At 42.8% G+C, this 20,304-nt stretch overlaps 2 protein-coding genes across 2 annotated transcripts; both read left to right on the top strand.

Annotated features, from left to right (window-relative positions):
- The first annotated feature begins 564 nt into the window (after positions 1-564).
- On the top strand, positions 565-7,204 carry xkr5l (XK related 5-like). The gene is made up of 3 exons (XM_040153175.1): positions 565-1,100; positions 3,396-3,595; positions 3,860-7,204. Exons 1-3 carry the CDS (start codon positions 565-567, stop codon positions 4,813-4,815), a joined length of 1,692 nt encoding a protein of 563 aa, XP_040009109.1. The 3' UTR covers positions 4,816-7,204.
- A 3,047-nt stretch (positions 7,205-10,251) lies between these two features.
- On the top strand, positions 10,252-20,232 carry LOC120804199 (CDK5 and ABL1 enzyme substrate 2-like). Its single transcript, XM_040153478.1, has 9 exons — positions 10,252-10,810; positions 11,383-11,475; positions 13,276-13,353; positions 13,509-13,608; positions 14,663-14,831; positions 14,936-15,033; positions 16,281-16,387; positions 16,565-16,769; positions 18,440-20,232. Exons 1-9 carry the CDS (start codon positions 10,257-10,259, stop codon positions 18,578-18,580), a joined length of 1,545 nt encoding a protein of 514 aa, XP_040009412.1. The 5' UTR covers positions 10,252-10,256; the 3' UTR covers positions 18,581-20,232.
- The last annotated feature ends 72 nt before the right edge of the window (positions 20,233-20,304 follow it).

Here is a 20,304-nt window from a genome sequence, read left to right as displayed (position 1 = left end):
TCCCAGGGGCCACTTTTTCTGAAGAATGGGTACTTTTACTTTCGATACTTGAAGTACATTTTCGTTTTACTTGTGTACTTTCACCTGAGCTGGATTTTGAATGCAGGACTTTTGCTTGTAATGGAGTGCTTTCAGACTGCTGAATTGGTGCTTTTACTTAAGTAAAGGGCCTGAGTACTTCTTCCACCGCGGGTACAGGGAAGTGAATTTCTGATCCTCTTGAAACGAGAACAACCTCGGGCGCCAGCTGTAGCCAAACAATTAACCCACCCCCACCCCCGCCCCCGCCCCCACCCTTGATGCTGAGCAATATTCCCTCTGAAGGCATCAGAGCAGGCCTGCAGCTTTCATTTCATCGCCATTTCAATCTTACTTCTCTACATTATCCCCGCTGACTGACGAGCGGCGGTGCCTCCCCGTCTCCCTGTCACCTACCCTGGCCCTCCTCCCTGCCTCCTTTCCCCTCCCTCTTTCCCACACGCATACAGACCGTCAGGCTACGCGACCCCCTCCCCCCTTCCATCATTTTCCCATCTCTTACTCACTCTCTTCCCTACAACAAACATGGCCGCGAAATCTGATGGTGCACCTGTCTCTCTACGAAACGAGATCCCACCCGAGTGTCCTTCCAGGTCGGACCGGCGGCCTCCCCGGCGCCGTCCCGCCAAGCAGCGCTACTCCCTCCCGGACTGCTGCTGGACGCTGTGCGCCCTTTTGGTCTTCTTCTCGGACGGGGCCTCAGACCTGTGGCTGGCCGCGGACTACTACCTAAGGAGGTACTACTGGTGCTTTGCACTAACTCTGGTCTTTGTGATAGTCCCGTCCGTGGTCGTGCAAGTGTTGAGCTTCCGATGGTTCGCCTACGATTTCTCGGAAACCGTCGAGAGCGGCACGGCTGCCGCGGCCGTGGTGGCGGCGTCGGGCGCGGAGGAGAGCGACTTCAGCACCAAGGACAGCGGCGAGCGGGGCGCTGGCTACGCTGCCGGGGCCGGCGTGCAGCCGGGGCCGGCCACCGCGGGAGGAGCCAGGGGCTGCTGCAGAGCCCTAATGTGGCTCTTCCAGGCCATCATTCACATCTTACAGCTGGCACAGGTCTGGAGGTAAGTCTGAACGCTCATAACGTGATCTGAGAGGAGGGGAGGGGGGGGGACTACACATTTTGCTTCTGCCTTTGTGTGCGTGCGCGCGTGTGTACGTGTGTGTGTGTGTGTGTGCATCTGTGTGCACATGCGTCCCCCAAAGCCCAGCATCACTCCCTCTAACTAAACGCTTATGAAACGTAATCATTCAGGGAGGACTGTGCCCAAAATGCCAGAATGTCTTTTTGTGTGTGTGTGTGTGTGTGTGTTTTTTTTTAACGTTTCTCCTCGGTTTGGAAAAGGAGAAATAGACTCCACCCACCCACTCCCCCAACCCCCTGACGCGCTTTTAGGTCAATCATCTCCCAGGAAAAAAAAAAAATCAACTCATCCACACCAATCGCCTTATATAGAGAAAAAAAAAAATCCCTTTGTCTTTTGTGGTTTGGGCGAGAAGTAGCCTTACAGCCGAAGAGGACATATGAATAGCCATAGAAGTCATGAGAGTTTTTTCCCTGTTTTTTATTTTATTTTATTTTTTTGTCTGTGTGTGTGTGCATTTCCAATTCTTAGCTTGAGGCTCCTGCTCTTATACTTGTAAAATCCATATTCTCAAACCTCCCCGAACCTTAGAGTCTGCTTCCTCACAGCCGAGCCCAAAAAATGTGTTTAATTACCAGGCACGCTCGGAGAGACTAAAAACAAACCGGTGTGCACTCTGTGCAATCCCTCTCACATGGATGGTAGTAGGTCTGTAGGTCAGCTACTCAGCCGGTGATGGCGAGGCGGTGCTCAAGCTTGGAGTGCTCTGATAGGTTTTGACAGGCTTGAACTGCTGCCAGCCCGGAGGAGGCATTCAGCCGAACCGTGGTGGGAGGAGGGTTAGACATATGGTCAAAGTCAAAGGCGAGTTGTGTTTTATAGACATATAGGGATGCTACGGAAGGACAAATTTCGCGTAATGATGAAATCAGATGAACACCAATTGTTTGATTTATCTGTAGACAGCATAATCTTTGTGTCTTTTTCTTGTGGGCTCTCCCTTCCTGCCACTTTAGACCGCCCTGTGGGTAATACATATTGATTCCCTATTTCCTCCCAGAGACCGGGACTCTGTGAGTGTGTCCAGGAGCACATTAAAAAATTGTGGCAGCACAGAATTACCGGTAATGCCATTAAAGCTGTTGTGCGCGCTCCGTTTATTGCCGCTGCTCTCAGACCGGCGTGTCTGCACATTAAGAGGATTACCACTGTGTGTTTTACCCTCAGCTGTTAACTCAGGAGTGATCCGTCACTGATACACTGTTAGTCAGGTGAACCGAGATCAGTTTGGTGCCGGCTACCCGAATTAAATGTCAGCGCACACGAGCTGGGATATGGGGTTGTGTTACAGACGGAGTGTGCGCGACGAAAACTCTTAGCTGCGTGTGTGTCTTCCTGTGTGGCTGAGCTTTTGACCCTCATTACTGCACGTATGCTCTATTTTCTCAGTGTGTTACATCCCCAGGCACACTTTGTGTAGCGCAAGCCAGAATAAAAAAAAAAAAAAATTACACAAACTCCCTTGTGGTTCAGTGAGCTTGTTGACACCAGGTTCGACTGACCCTTCTCCCTGAGGCAATTACTGAGACATTTATAGCTTCAGTCCTCCGTGGCAACCGCCAGTCTTTCTCAAACAGTTAAGTGTAATGATCAAGCCAATGATTTACACATTGTATATATGCATAGCGCAAATAGATGTCACATGTCAACACATTTGTGGAGAAATATGTTTGCACAGCGCACACGAGTGTTATACAAGGTCATTATAGGACAAGTTGAGACAGGGGGGGTGGCGATACATGTCAGCAAAGCCCAGGAGTTCACCGAGGGATTAACAGCAAGCTTTTCCTCTTTAACCTTCGATCTGAAGACTGGATTGAGAGCATTTATTTGTATTTCTTTTCTCCGCAACCCCATCATACGTTGCCTTTGCTGCAGCCCTCGGACTTATTTTATCCGAAGAGAGATTGCAGACAAGCTCTGCACCCGCCAACCCCCAATGCCTGTACTAAAATTAAAACCACAGAGCTGCTTAGTTCAGTTTCAGTCTAATCTAAATCCCAGAGGAGTATGCAACCAGCTTTTTTGGCAAGAACTACTGACTGCTCCCAGAGTGTTGAATAATGAGTTATGACTTCTGAGAGTCTGTGTTTGATGTCCAAAAGTTTTTGAAGCAGAGTATTAAAACCTGAAATTCTGCTCAATCTCACTTTTTTCAACAAAACTTAATACCCTGATGACAGTGTCTGAACTGCGTCTTCCTCTGATACACAGGTATGTCCACGCCTTGTATTTGGGTGTGCAGAGCCGCTGGCACAGAGACCCCGAGCGCCGTCACTACTACTGGCGCATGATGTTTGAGAGTGCTGACATCAGCATGCTGCGCCTGCTTGAGTCCTTCCTGAAGAGCGCCCCTCAGCTGGTGTTGCAGCTCAGCATCATGATCCAGGCCAGTCAGGTGCTGCCCCTTCAGGGTGAGTGCCCCGAAACGACCAATCACCACAGCCATCATCACCGTGTCAGGAATAAATCACGACATCAGTCAATCACTCGTCTGCAGCCCACGCTGCGCATGATGACTCACTCGTGCTTGCCTCCGTCAGGCCCACACAGAGCAGGGGAATGTATATTTTTGCTGTGCTAAATGGTAAGACGAGTTAGCCCAGAGCCGTTTCCATCCGGTCTAACTTCTCTTTCTCCATCTCTCTCCTCCTGCCTCCTCTTCACTGTCTCCTCAGGGCTTTCAGCTTCTGCTTCACTGATATCCCTCTCCTGGATGATCTCCTCCTATCAGAAAGTCCTGAGGGACTCCCGGGACGATAAGCTACCCATGACGTACAAGGCCGTCGTAGTTCAGATTCTGTGGCACCTGTTCACCATCGGGGCCCGCTCTCTGGCCTTTGCCCTGTTCGCCTCCGTGTTCCAGCTTTACTTTGGCATCTTCATCGTGGCCCACTGGTGCATCATGACGTTTTGGATCATTCAAGGCGAAACAGACTTCTGCATGTCCAAATGGGAGGAGATCATCTATAACATGATGGTGGGCATTGTGTACGTTTTCTGCTGGTTCAGTGTGAGAGAGGGGCGCACTCACTGCAGGATGCTCATCTACAGTCTGACTGTGTTCGCCGAGAATGTGGCTCTCACCACTGCCTGGTACCTGTACCGCGGCCCTCGTACCTCAGACTTCTATGCCGTCATCATGGTGTGCGTGGTGGCCAGCAGCTACGCTCTGGGCACCTTCTTCATGTTTGTGTATTATTGTCTGCTGCACCCTGATGGCCCGGTCTCAGGGTGGGGCTCAATCGTGGAGAAGGAGGTGCCTGTGGAGTCGCTGACCTCACCGGCTTCCAGCCTCCCCCCTGACCTGGTGAGCAGCCCCCCCAGGACCCTTCAGAGAACTAAAGGGACAGACAGAGAGCAGGGGCCTGGGGTAGATGGAGACGTGTTTCAGGTACGACCACCTCGGGGAGCTCAGGCCCCAGTGCCACACCTCACACCCAGGACAGAGGGGCCCGTCATCCGAATAGACCTGCCCAGGAAGAAGTACCCCGCCTGGGACGCTCACTTCATTGACCGCCGGCTGCGTAAAACCATCCTGGTGCTCGAAAGCGCTGCCCCGGTCACACCGAGGATTCAGTACCGCTGTCTGGGCACACCCAAAGAAGTGATGGAGTACGAGACCACCGTGTGACGTGCTGAAGGCGCTGTGACTCAGCTCGCTGCCATGTGGTCATCCTGCCTTAAATAAAATGGCAGGCGGATGACTCTCACTGAGCAGTCTGTTTCAGCTCCACACCTACTTGATCGCTCGCTGTACTGTCAGGATGTGGAGACAAACGGGCACAGAAAGGGACGGAGTGTGGCGTCTTTATTTTTTACAAAGGAAAAATCCTGTGATGTTGTCTGATGATGGTGCATATTTTAGTTTCTGTATCATTTTCTCAGGTCAGGATGTGGTACAGGAAGAGGTTGAGGTCAGCGGCAAAGCTCGCTGTCCAGCGTACTTAGAGAGGAGCACAGGCAGGCAGAGAAGTGGAGCTGTGTGATTATCAATCAGAGGCGGAAAGTCCTCCCCAGTGACGTTGCTTCAGCACGTCCTCTCAAGGCGGGTCGACAGCAGAGGCCAGCCTTCAACATGCATGATTACTTATGGCAGCTAGAAATGAAACATCACTGAACAAGATTTGGAGGGGAGGCGTTTAAAGATGGGCACTGTCATTTTAAACACAGTCTACAATAAATACAACACAGGTACCACAGATCATCGTAATCATAATTTTCCATAGTTATTCATTCATGTTGAAGGGGTCTCTGGAAATGCTGCTTCAAATGTGAAGGGCAGTTCAAAAGCAACATTTGAGTTGAATGTAAAAACAGTTGAAAATGTGATTATTTGTGACAAGGCTTCAAGCATTTCCATGCTGTTCGTGGGATTTACAAAATTCCTTTGGTACTATATTTGTTTTTTGAGGTAAGCTTGAACAAAAAAAAAAGAGATTTGTGTGTGTTTACAAGCAATCTGTTGATTTTGGGACATGCCATCACTATTATTCTAGCCAGATGCACCTTCCTCCAGAATGTGTATGTACTGAACAATAGCTACATTATGATTTCCATTACATTGGCAGGATGTATTCTACAGATAGGACTTTCGACAGTTGTATTTTCATACTGTACCCAGCTTACACAGCAAAGGCAACAGGACAGACATTCATTTCCATGTAAATTAAACTGTACAATGACGTGGAAGTTACAGAGGGACAGCACTGTCTGTAATTGTACTGTATCCATACTGTGTTGTCTGAAAAATGTAAAAATAGAATTAGCTGCAGAATCCAGACCCCTAACAGAATAGCTTTGATATTGTTGATGGTACAGGCATGTGGTACTTTTGGTAACACTTTATTTTACCGGTCCGTTATTTCCTTATATTTTCCTCAAAAGCTTCCTAGAAAGAAATATGTCCTTTGGAATGAAAATGGGGGCAAATTTTGACCACTGATTAGTTAAATGCGTTAGATTTAACAGCAGTTGTTGATTTCGTCAAAATAACTGCTCCATTTAAGTTCAAGAAAAAGTTTATCCATCATTCACTGATTCTTGGAAACTTTATTCTCCATAAATGTTAAATTGCATACCTGCCCGTAGACAAGTTGCACATTTCTGCCTGTTCAGCTGACAAAAAGAGTCTAGGGTAGATCGACAGAAAAATAATCTGCAACTACTTTTATGATAAAAATTCAAAATACCTGCAGATTTCCACCCGTCAAAAGAAAAGATTTGTCATATATCATTATAAACTGAATATTTGGGGGTTTCGTGACTTTTCCTTCAGCTCAGTGAAATTGTTTTACAATTTTGTGATGTTTCATAGACTTCGAAAAAAGTCTATGAAACATCACAAAAAAATATATATATAATCTCCAGATAAATCAATAATGAAAATGATTGTTGGATGCAGCCCTAATTGGAATTGATTATTTAGTAGTTTACCAATTTATTATTGTCAGTAATATACAGTACATATAATTGGCTCTAAAATACAAATTTCCTTCCAGGAACCTTTCTAGAAATGTATTAGGGATTTATGGACCCATAAAATAAAGCCCTTCCATACTTTATCAGGGTTGTTTTTCTATAGAAGAGGAAAATTTCTTAACTGTGTGTGTGTCTGTGACTGTTTGCGTGTCTGTGTGTATGTGTGTGTGAGCTCACATACCAGCATGTGTATGGGTGTATGTGGGGGTGCAAAGAGTCCAGCCACGTGCATTTAAGTTAATTTGAAATTGTGTCACTGAGAAATGACAGTTTTGTTGTAAACACTGTCCATTCAGCTGGTTTTTCCCAGATAGCAGTAAAGTTAACAGTAAAGCCCGCGGAGCACCTTTACCGCCCCCTGTTGCAGAAACAAAGCCAGAGAGGCTTCGATTATGGTGCTAACTGTTTGAGTCCATCACGAAAAAACCACACAGTGAACCATAAAATGAGCTTGCTGTGGCAGGAGTGGGGCGGGGGGCCGTACCTCAAACACAAACACAAAGCTAGAATCAAAAAGCCTTAACCTGGTCACACCAGACTGTTGCTGTTCAGAGCAGGAAAAAAAAAAAGGGTCAACAAGAAGGTGAAGACAATTTCATTGTGTTGTTGTTGCTACAATAAAGAGCAATGTGATTACCTGACTTTTGCTGGGATTGCCTTTTTAACACAGAGAAACAAGACACTTTGAACACACAGACACTGAGAGACAACTAGATAGATAGACTGGTTGATTGCCTGATTGATTAGACTGAGACTGGACTGAAAGGATCAGTGGATTAGCAGCACTGGACTTGTCACCGCTACCGACTGTATCCACGGAGGTCAGTGACCTCTCAGCGGACGAACCTTTTCCCTAATACAAAATTGACTCTTTGACACGCTCCTATCATTGTAATTCTTCAAAACTGTGAAGGAAATAAGGAGCGGGGTTTCCATCAGTCTATCCCACACAGGAGATGGAAAAGCTTTCACACTTCAGGGACTGTCTCGGAGAAACAGACCCACTCAAGCCTCATGTTTACACGTCAATGGGGTGTGAAAGCAAAAATGAATACCCTGCGCGAACGGTCCCATTAACTCCTATTGCGGTGGTAAAATGAGAGAACAAGCAGCCGAGCTGTTTGTTGGGGCTCCTCTTTGATCACACGCTGATTCGTTCACAAATGCTAAATAGGTAGAATAGCTGGTGCCATTTTCTCAAAAGGAAAACTCTCTGATGTGAAAACATCAGAGAGAGTTGGAGTTGGTTGTGTTCAATTAAACTGTTTTGTTCTAAAAAAAAAAAAAGACAATCATAATTAATGGAACCCATTTAGAGGAGGAGAAATTTTAATAATAGATATAAACTGCATCTCTTATGCTGCCAGAAACACAGGAGGTGGAAAAAAATAATAGAAACACGAGTACAATCAGATGCAATGCGTTATAGTAAATATTACCTTTGTGTAGCTCGCAATGTTCATTTGTTTGTGAAAGTCATTTTTGATTCCTCATTATGATAAGACACTTTCTAAAGGATTTGTAAGTACCAACTAATGGGTTATTGATGGTTACTACATTTACTAAATTTACAAATGTTTTATAGATCAGCTATAAGCCATTGATAAGCACAACTTTGTGGTTGAAAAGTTGTCAAAATGAGTTTTTATTAAATTCATCAGAAAGAGCCTTCAAATGGACCGTTTGAAGGTACAACAGAAGACTGGATGAAATATTGTTTACAAAAACCCTTTATTAATGACCTATTAATACTCATAAATAACACCGACTTGAGAGCTTATTATAAAGTGAGAAACCCATGAGAATTTATTTATGGATAACCAAAATTTATGACTGCATTATTACCAAATAAAAAACATGAAAATTAACCAAAGGGATTGTTCGCAACCTGCAAACCATAAGAGTCCTTATTAATGGCTTATAACTGATGTATAAAGCACTAATAAATGATTTAATAACCATTAATGAGTGGTGTAGAGCAAAAATCTGGGTCCTGTGCACAAGCGGCCTCAGTGTGTTCCGTCCTCCTTTAATACATCCACTGTGACGCCTGCACCAATAACTGAATAAGCAATTCCACACACGCATCTGTACTGATTAGTGGGAGAATCAGTAGTGAAGCCTGTACAATGAACTTAGGACACTCTGCACAATCTCAGTATATTTCAGCCTTCTTTTCTCAACATACCGTAATTACTGTGTGAAACTTTCACTGCGATGTTTTACAACATCATAGAACATTATTAGTGTCGTTGTTTTTTTAGGTCTTTATCCGACCCAGGGCATAAGACAACTCTGGTCCTACACTGCGAAAGGATTACTGTATCTCATAATCAAAGACAACATGGTAAGACGTCACAGGAATCATGTTTTATTTGCTTCCATCAACTTCTCGCCCAGACTGTTGCAACATAGAAGTAGTATAATAAAACTTGAGAAACCCTAAAGGCGGTATTCATGTAAATACAGAAAAAGGTGGCCCGAGTAGTAAAACTGAAAACACAGGATTAGAAGCTGTTATCACTCTCAGACTGACTGACTTTTGGATCTATTGTTTTAGATACAAGAAATCATCTGTCAAAGAATTTATTCAGTAAACAGTAATAGTTTACTATGAATGCTAATACTGTGAAATTTCAAAATTGCAGATAAAAACAATCTTTTATTTCCAAGCTTTTTGAGGGCCCTACCCATGTTGGGGCCCTAGCTACTTAGTTCCACTTTTCCCCCTTACTACTACACCCTTACATTAATAATATATTCATTCTTATTTTTATTATTTATTTGGATCCTAATGAGCTTTTACTGATATAACGGCTACGCTTCCTTGGGTCCGCAGGGAAAAAGTAGCTACGACAAATTCATGAAATTATATCAATTATATAAATTAGAGGCAAATTAAAAATAAGATTACATACATACGCGTATGCGTGTGAGCATATATAAATACATGAACTTGCATATGAGGGTAATAGAATAAAACAAGGTAAAAATACAGCAGCATACACACTGCAATTAATGTTCACGACTAAACAGTCTCTGTAGAACAGTACACTTCCCAGTATAGTCTTAAGTCTATTTATGACTTAGGACTTCTTTAACAGATTTTTACAAGCAGACTTATTCAGAGATTCTCTAATAAAATTCTCTAAATAAATGAATTATTCCACTAAATCTCCACCCTGTACAGGAACCTTTTCCTTAAAGCGTTAGTTCTAGGCTGATCTTATCCATAGTCATTTGACTAGTTTTGAAACAGTGCTTTTTCCCAGTAAGGACTATTTATCAATAGAGCCATTAGTTACCACTTGTAAACCCTTTATAAAGGATTTTGATACCATTCATCAGATTTGAGACATTCATTTGGATTTGGAAAGAAAAGAATAAATCAGATATTTGGATTATTAGGGTAAGACTAAGGAAAAAAAAAAAAAAAAAAAACTGTGTCAAGTGGCCTCCGAGTATTTACAAGATAAGCGTATTACAATTTGCATATTTACATCACAGCCAATCAGCACGTTGAGTGGGCGGGGCCGACGCTCTGGTACCGGTCACTCGTTGCCTTCGCGTTCAACGGCCACATTTCAAACTAGAATGGCGACTGCTGTCTGCGGTCTTCAGTCCACAGGCGGTAGTAGTAAACCGGCGAAGATACACCGGGAGCACCGGAGGAAAGCGAGGGACTCCAGACGGAGGCAGGCGGCTCTGTTGTTCCTCAACAATATCTCACTCGACGGGCGGCCCCAGTGTCAGCTTGACGATGGAAGTACCGATCAAAAAGCCGCCGAGAAGCACCGACTCGCGGACAGAGACGGCGCCGCCGCGGTCGTGCCCCCGCCGGCGGATAGCCAAGGACCGGTCGCCCAGGTGACGGAACCCGCCGCGGCCGGTAGTGGCTCGTCCTCCAGTTTTCCGGGGGTAGTTAGCCCTACCCGACCTTCTTTGGTAATGTCTCCGGGACCTGCCGGGGCAAGTGCTGTGGGGGCCAGCGAAGTATTTTTGGAAGGTGGCAGTGCGGCTGAGACGCTAACCCCGGACACCCCTCTGTCTCCTGTCTCCACCGGACACCAGCCCTGCTCCCGTGTCAGATCAACGCCCGCCGCACTGAGCCCGGTCCCGGCCGTTAGTTCTCAGGATTCACGGCAGAGGTGAGCATGTTGGTGGCCGGGGTATCACCACGGGCCTTGAATCAGGCTACTGACTTTCGCATAAAATGAAACCATCAGTATTTATTGTCAGATGAATTCACTTTCATTTTCTTATAGTAATATCTATCTATCTATCTATCTATCTATCTATCTATCTATCTATCTATCTTTCTTATAGTAAGCACAATATCATATATTTTAACATTTCACTGTAGATTTACTATAGGGTTTTCCTCTGGTGAACACTACTCCTTTGTGTCCCGTATTATTGCTGTATTTGATATAAATCACAGTCACTTGCCTGCTTTAAAATAAGATAACTCTTGTATCAGTTAACAGCTTTATTATGTGAGGTTTTGTCTGGAGAGTAAACATAATAAATCTTGCCCCTCTTTTATAAGGAGGGTTGGATTTGACCCTGTACTTTGGTCTTACCTCCAAACAAATATAAAGAGATTTATATTATTAAAAGTCTGGATTGCAGAGGGAGATATATCATGTGAAGGTATTTGTTTAGTTGATGTTGTGACAGCATTAGTGAAGTGTCTCTGTGCTTCTTACACTCTGCTCAGGTTGGGAAATGTCTCTGGTTCTCCTGGACCCAAGGTGCCAAAGAAAGTCCACTTCATCAAGAGTATGAGGCAGTATGATACCAGAGGATGCAGGTGAGTCTCCAATATGTATTTACATATACAAATACATTTGCACACAAAATACAGTGAAGGAATACATGAATTACTATACCAATTTTTCCTGTCGGAAAAATTCAAAAAACAAAGGCTGTTTTATTTCAGACTCTGAAATAGGCCTTCACTAGCAGTGTTATACTTCTCCCGCTTGTATTGTAATAAGCTGCTTAACTCCAGCAGAGACATAGCTTGGCCTGCAGACGAGTAACAGTGGCACAGCCGCCGAGTGGCGATTGAAATAGTGAATATAATCACCCTTGGAAGCTTAGCAAAAGCCAAAAGAGGTGCAGTGTTGAAATGTAACAGTCTATTGCATCAACAGTGAGGTAACCCCAACGCGAGACTGGACTGAAATATCGCACTGCTGGTTGTTTGTTAAGAAAAAACCAAGAGAAGAAAACAAGAGTGGTGTAATGTATTTGTCGGGATTCTGTTTTCTGGAAAATGATTACTGTCTAGTCACTGACAAAAACATGTCATATGGATTTTTCTTTTCTCCACTTTTGTCTCCCCATTTTTAATTTCACCTCCACATTTTAACATCTAAGACAACCTCCTATTCATATCCACCTATGTGTCAATGTGTCATGTGTTTTCTGCTGGTGTGTGCAAAACAATGTTGTAGGGCCCCAAAGGTGTGGCTTTCTGTTTTTCTTTTGAGGCAGTCACACATTGCCTGTGTGAAGCAAAGCTACCTAGGTTATATAACTAAGCTAATTAACACCAATCGATTCTTTGCTGCAATATTGTCCCCTGTAAAGAGATTTGATACCCTTCCCTCAAGGTCTGACCTGGGTGTTTACTGCTGAGTGTCCACAGCAGAGACTACTGACTGTAGGTTATTGATTGGTGTTTTGTGTGGAGCTGAAGCCCCTGGTGTTTGTGCAGTTTTATTAGTCCCAAAAAGCATTGTTGTATTCACTGGTTGTAGTGCTGTTATGTAGACTGTGAGCAATCAGTTTATCCACATTTTTGTCAGTTCTAGTGAAAAAAGTGTACTGTGTCTTGGTAGTTTCCTGCCCTTGGTGTTTACCTAGTCCAGTTCTTAGCACCCACTTTGTGCCTGGGTTGCCATTTGGTCATTTTTCCATGAATAATGACCAAAAGTTTGATGGTTTCAGTTTCTCCAATGTGAATATTTGCCTCTTTTCCAGGCTTACATTATAGTAAAGTGACTATCTTTGGGTTTTTAAAGTGTTGGTCAAACAATAAAAGCTATTTCATTTTACAGAGCAAACAACAAATTGATTAATTGAGAAAATAATCAGCATATTAATTGATAATGAGAACATGTACAGAACCTAAAGATGTCCTGTTGATTATCATAGAAAACTGAGAAAACCAGAAAATATTCACATTTGGAATAAGAAAGCTGTAGCAAGAGAATTTTTAGAATTTGTGCTTAAAAATGGATTTTAACAGTTAATTGATTATCAAAATAGTTGTCAATTAATTTTAGGTTGGTTGACTAAACATTCAGCTCTACTTATCTTTGTGACTCGAATGTAAATGAAATTCTTGAGAGGCACTAACTTGGGCTCGTCCAGGTCTCAGATTTCCCTCCTCCACTTTAAGCTTTAGGTTGTTGTTGATAGCTGTTTAGCTTTGGTATTGGTCAAAACCGAAGTGGCCCTGTGACTGATTTCGCTGTCACTGCAGCTCCGGCACTGATGAATATCATGTGTACAGTAGCTGTTGAGTAGCAGTGACTATCATTGTTGCTTGTAGACTGACACACCATCTGTTTTGTCTGCCTGTACTTGCTGTGTTCTGCAGGATCATGCTGATTTGTGCCAAGCGGTCGCTATATGCTGCTTTCTCAGTGCTGCCCTATGGAGAGAGTGCTCACCTCAGGTACAAAGAAAGCACCATCCCAAGTAGAGCGCACCCACTCCTCCCTTTCATGTTTTCATCATCCTCCTGTGTGATCCATATCATCCTCCGAAAAGGTCAGTGTGTGTGCAGCATCTGGTCGAAAATGACAAATAAATGTGACTCTTTCTTAACAGTGATCCTAAGCTGGAGGCTCAAAGACAAAGGCTGTCCTCTGTGGTGGCTGCGGACCTGCTTCCCTCCTTGGAAGGACTAGAGCTGGGCGCCTATGGCAAGGTTAAAGTCTATCTAATATATAATAACTCACCTAGCACTTTATTAGGAACACCATGCTAATACTGGGTAGGGCCTCCCTCAGCTCACAGAACAGCCTCGGTTCTTGGTGGCATGGATTCGACAAGATGTTGGAAAATTTCCTTTGAGGTTCTGCTCCATGTTGATGTTATTGCATCACATCACTTCTGCAAATTCGTCAGCTGCACATTCACCTTGCCAATCTCCCGTTCTACCACATCCGAAAGCTGTGAAGTACACTGAACTCGTTGTCATGTTCATGAAACCAGTTTGAGACGACTTTTGCTTTGTGACATGGTGCATTATCATGCTGGAAGTAGACATTAGAAGATGGTAAATTGTGGCCATAAAGGGATGCACATGGTCTGCAACAATGCCCAGATAGGCTGTGGCATTCAAACCACGATTGATTGGTATTTAGGGGCCCAAAGTGTGCCAACAAAACATTCCCCACACCATTACACCACCACCACCGGCCTGGACTGTTGTCACAAGGCAGGTGGGTACGTGGATTCATGCTGTTGATGCCAAACTCGGACCCTACCATCTGCGTGCCTCTGCAGAAATCCAGATTCATCAGACTTGGCTATGTTTTTCCACTCTTCAACTGTTCAGTTTTGGTGAGCCTGTGCCCTTTCTCCTCTGAACTGTCTCATCAACAAAGCGTTTCTGTCCACAGAACTGCCGCTCACTGGATGTTTTTTGTGTTAGCACCATTCTGAGTAAACTCTAGAGACTGCTGATCCCAGGAGATCAGCAGTTTCAGAAACACTTAAACCAGCCCGTCTGGCACCAACAGTCATGTCACTGTCAAAGTCACTGAGATCAGATTTTTTCCCCATTTTGATGTTTGATGTGAACATTGAACTGCTGCCACGTGTTTGACTGATTGGATAATTGCATGAATAAGCAGGTGTATAGGTGTTCCCATTAAAGTGCTCAGTGAGTGTATAGTGCTTTAAAGAGAAACCCTGGCATTACTCAGACAAATCTGCCTGATCTGAATGTCATTGACTGTCTCGTTTTTCCTCATCAGACAGTGTCATACGCTAAGTTTCTTTATCCGACCAATGCCTTGGTGAGGCAGAAGAGCGGCGGCATGCCAGAGAGCTGCACGACTCAGACCCCTCAGTCCCGTTTCCGTGGCAACGGGCAGAGGAACTTCAACCCGGCTCGTCTGAACAACAGCGTGGCACAGGACCCATGTATGTCTCAAATTAAATCTTACAGACACACACCTGCTCCTTCACTCTTTAACTGACCTCACATGTTATTACACACACTGTTTGTTTTTTTTGTGTGTTTTTAGATATAGAAGAGGTGGCAGAGTATGACCCTAACCTGCTCAGTGACCCTCAGTGGCCCTGTGGGAGACACAAGAGGGTTCTTACATTTGCATCATATGTGGTGAGAATTTAAATTTCATTCAGTGCGTTTACATGCACCCAAGTAACCAGGTTACAGTCAGCTTTCTCCAGTAAACTAATCCCTTAACCCTTTAAAATACACCGTCCTACGCCCATGGGACACTCTGGCCTTGGTAGTGCTACTTTAGGTGTGTTTTGGTCTGTACTGGACTCAATCTTCACATAACCAAGACACATTATACATTGTTTGAAGCTCTAAGTCTCCTGATTCTATCTGTGCATTTTAGGATCCCCATGTCACTGCAACAGCTGTATACTTAGAAATGTTTCAGACTTGTGGCCCTGGCTCCAAAGTGTTTTCCATACAAAAGGTACTACCACAGGCCTTATATTCCCAACCTGAGCAGAGTGTAAGAAGCACAGACACACTTCACTAATGCTGCCACAACATCAAATGTTAAATGTCATGTAAAGGAGAAATCTGGTTTCCATAATTGGGGTAGGGGATTAGAGAAACCTGATTTCCCTAGGTACTATACTAAAAGTAAAGTAAGGATGCTTTAAAAATAATGGTGAATAGTTTTAGTGTATCATTTAACTTCATACAAAGTGCAGTAAACAGAAAAACCCTAAATCAAAATTTGGTATCACCACCCTTTGCCTTTAAAACAGCACCAGTTCTCAGTACCCTTGCACACAGTTTTTCTAAAGCCACTTGGGAGGTAGGTTGTTCCAAGCATCTTTGAGAGCGTGCCTCCGTTCTCCTGTGGATTTAGGCTGTCTCAGTGTCTTCTGTCTCTTCATGTGATCCCTGACTGACTGCCCTGCTCAATGTGTACATGGATTTACAATAACCAGGTTACTACAGTGCATTCAAATGTGTTCTGTTTACCTGTGTAACCTGGTTTTTCTGGTAAGTAACCTGATTTGAAGTGCATGTTAACATGCTAATTGTCTCACACGGGCTGTCCTTGGTTTCCGAAATCAGGGACAGGGCCATTTAATTTGTTCTGATATTATCTTGTAAAAAGAAGCAGTTCTCCACATCTGAACCTACCTCCAGCCCTACTAGAGAGTACAAATACATCCATTATGTCCCATTCACATGATTGTATTGCTGCTCAGTGGATCACGTCACAAGACTGTAACCTTTAGCTTGAGTGTGTTTGAATCAAGCTTTAAAGAGACGGTTTGAAAGCAAAACTGTAAAGCTTTGTTGTGCTATAATTCATGTTGACCTTAGGCACTTCTGTACTGACATGCTGGTTTGTTTTTCCATCTCTGCAGACGACTGTTATTGGGTATGTGAAACCATCTGACCTGAAGAAGGACATGAATGAGACTTTCAAGGAGAAGTTTCCACACATTAAGCTGACACTGAGCAAGATAAGAAGGTACTGATATACTAAAATAGTTTGATTTTAAAACTTTACTATAAGAGCCTTTTAAAGGTTCAACCTTGTTGTGCCTCCTCACGTTTTCCTTGTGGTTTTTAAATCTGGTTCAAAGAAGTCACAATTCAGTCTTTCTTAGAAAACTGATCAGTAACTGTCCTCCCTTCTCTCCACCAGCCTGAAGAGGGAAATGCGGGCCGTGAGTGAAGAGTCCTTTTTACAGCCGGTCACTATAGCGATGGCCTTTGTTTACTTTGAGAAGTTGGTGCTGCAGGGTCGTCTCAACAAGCAGAACAGGAAGCTGGTGGCAGCGGCATGCGTGCTACTGGCTGCAAAGATCAGCAGCGATCTGCGGAAGTCAGAAGTTAAACAGCTCTTTGATGTGAGTAAAGTTTCCACACACACAGATCTCACTGTTAAAGAGAGTAGAAACCTAAAACAAAGCAGGACGTGGTGACTTGTAAGCCTTTCAGAGAGGTGTGGACAAAGTTGAAATACCTGTAACACTCGCAGTACTTAGCTCAGTTTGTTTACCAAACATTATGCTTTCAACACCTCATATTATTCAGGGTCGCAATTGGGAATCACGTTTTTCACAATTATGTTATAGAAGTTACGTAATGTCGCCATGTTAGTAAATAGCGTGCGGATAGAAGTTGAATTATGGAAGCTGGTTAATGTGTTCATAATAGCACACTGAGAACAGCAGCTTCTCTAACTCAGCTGCTGATGACTGACGTGTAAATGTAACCACACGTTTAAATTTTAACAAGGTTTCCATTAAACATTGATCATATGTATACTTTACATATGGAGAGGAAACAGTTTTCAGTTGCAATCCTTAAGATCACCAAATCCACAGGTGGTGAATTGGTGACACCTGTTTGGTGGTGTTTATTTAGTGAAACCTGTGGTTACGGTGTAGTAGACCTCAGAGTCTTGCCTATTTTATCAGTTAGGGAGGGACGAGAGAATTCAGCTGAACCAAACTTTCAAATCCATGTAAACAGATTCAAGCTAATTTTTAGCAGAAAAGGCTGTTTGTTTGGTTTTTTTTTACACATATTTTGTGTTTTGTTGTATAGAAAATTATTGTTGTTTTGTATTATCCCCTGTATTACTCATCAATACTACAGGTTGAGCACAAGACAGGCAACTGGTATATTGGTTTACGGATCAGTCAAACAAACTCATGTTGTTTTAAAGTCCAACTTAAATTTCATGGCATTTTTTTGTCTGCAACCACCCTCATTGACAGATGCACTGAATTTCCTGTGACTGCTTCACAATAAAAGCCACTCCATGTTTTGCCAGTTGAATGCTTTTAATGTGAACTAGCAGCAGTAGGAAATGTTTGGTAATCCTCAGCAGTAACTTAATCTAGCTCTGATATGACTGGAGGGAAGTCAACGGTAAGCACTGAGGCTGATGTCAGAGATAAAATTGCAAAACGGTAAAATGTATTACAGACATGAATCATTTCCTGTGAATCCCTTGTGCGTGTGAGGGCAAATCTGAGTGGCGGACTCCGCCACTAACATTGAAATCTACTATATAGAGAGGTAATTATAGAATGTAAATACATTCAGTAGCTATTGCTAAAAATTGCTGGTCATAAATAACTTAAACATTAGACAGTTAACTTTGGTCAGAGACACTAATGTTAAGGAAATAAAAATACAAGTGTGACCTCAGTGCTCTGATCGGACAAACACTACACTTCATATTTATGCAGCTGTGGTGGGCTCCTCCACAGTTAGCGCAATGTCAATGAATTTATATTTCTTTCAAACTTTGCGTACAAAAAACTGATTCACAACTGTCCATGTATCACAAATCACGTTTACTGTTGACAAAAAAAATATTTCCATTGGATACGGACTCTGCATGAGCATCAAACAGAGACAGAGAAACACCAGAACTTACTTCAACACTTTTAATATTTCACTGAGTATGATCACTTGCATCTTTTTAACATTTTTAGACTCTAACCACATCGTAACATGTATCCCTTTAAACCCTTCCTCTATTTTTCTCCCCGTGGATGAGAAGAAGCTGGAGGAGCGTTTCCGTATAAACAGAAGGGAGTTGATTCCCCTGGAGTTTCCTGTGCTGGTTGCCTTGGAGATGGGACTTTACCTCCCCGAGAGCAAGGTCATGCCACACTACCGCAGACTGGTGCAGCAGGGTTAGACGGGATGTGGTGATGATTGACACTCCGCTGGTTTCATTAATAACACCAGCATTTATGTGTGGCTAAGTCATTTTTCAATCAGAACTGTGGGTGTGGGTGTGTGGGTGGTGGATTGACCAGTTTATAAGCTGTTATGTGTGTGAAAATAATAATTCTGGTACTATTTATTTCCTGTCAGTCATGGCTCAAGCCACTCACTGTATCTAAAGAATAACCAGTTTACACTCGTTGGCAAATATTTAAGACTTGATGGCATGTGTGTCTATCTGAGTGTCTTTTTAAGCGTTTGTACGTGTGACGTTCTGATGTTGATCCAGTTATGAGCTCTATGTTAGAGATGTTCAATGAGCACATTACTTGTGCTTTTATTTTGGTTTTCCTCGTGACCCATTTTTTGGTACGTCCTAGTAATCTTCATCTCTGTTAAAATGAATTGCTGTGATGTTTGTGTTTGTGGGAAAACTCTTCACTTGCACCTTTCTCATTACTATACAGCCTGTATAGTATTTATTACAAATTACAATCCACACTGTTGATTTTGTAAATGCCTTTTAAACCCACTGTGACATTGAAATATTTAGCCATTAGACTTAAACATGAAACTGTAGATTGTGGGTGTGAAACCTGGTTTTAATTTTTCGTCTTTTAAGAGAAGGAAGTGGCCTTGAATTTGTTTCTTTTGTACGGTATGTCCCACCACAGTCCAGCTGCATTCATTCATTTATCTTGTTCTTGAATAGAAAGAATATTTATGTGGCAGCTCTGTGTTGAGACTGTTGATGATGGTTGAAAAACTGCAAATATACAGTGTCTGTGGTGTCACATGCAAGGGAACAGGATATGGAGGCATAGTATTTATGGTAAAGGTGTTTTGTTTTGTTTTTTTTTTTTAAATTTATTTATTTTTTTTAATCTTATGTCATTACCCAGGGATATGTTTTTGTTAAATGCAATGGAATTTATTCCTCAATAGTTGTCGTATTTTTCAGTTCTCAGGAATTTTGCTTTCGCATATCTTTGAATGGCTCATAAAATCTAACCCAAAGAAAAGTTTAAAAGTTGTTACCGTAGCTATCATCGCTAAAAACACCTGCTCTCCATTGCAAGCCAGTGTAAGGTAACTTAGGTAACTAGTGCTTTGATGGAACGGGAAATCCAGTCGTTTTAATGTGAAGTATATGAATGGACGTGAATGGATTTGCTTGGGCAAATACCAGACGGTATTAACCTGACTGCAGTACGTCTTGTGTTGTAATTCTTCAGATTTTTGTGCCATTAGGTGGAGTAATAACAGGAAAAAAAAAAAAAGTGCCTGAAACTACAGTGCCAGTGAAACGGTTAACCATCTTATCATAAGTGATATTTAGCGTTGACATTTCTTTGTCTTGCTGCTGTAGAGATCTTTAAATGTTGAGATTGTTCTTGTCTGGGAAAGATAATCACAAACACTTACTGGACAGTCTTTATAGTCACAAGATGGTGATTCAGTTTTCTGTGTGTCCGCAGTGTTGAAAAATGTGTCACAATACAAATTCAAATAGAGTTGTGTCACTGCAGAAAATGTATCTGTACGGTTGATGTCAAATTACTAAGTATTCATTGTTGTTTTCATATTGTGAAGTGATTTTTTTTTCTAAATATATTTTCAGACACTGAAAAGACATGGGAGTTTGAGTTTGTTTTTTTCAAGTCAACCATTGATAATTTAGTGTTTATACAGCAG

The sequence above is a fragment of the Xiphias gladius genome, chromosome 18 (assembly GCF_016859285.1).
Source record: "Xiphias gladius isolate SHS-SW01 ecotype Sanya breed wild chromosome 18, ASM1685928v1, whole genome shotgun sequence".
Taxonomy (NCBI): Eukaryota; Metazoa; Chordata; class Actinopteri; order Istiophoriformes; family Xiphiidae; genus Xiphias; species Xiphias gladius.
The sequence above is the reverse complement of the archived record's forward strand: the minus strand, read 5'-3'. Positions and strand labels throughout refer to the sequence as shown.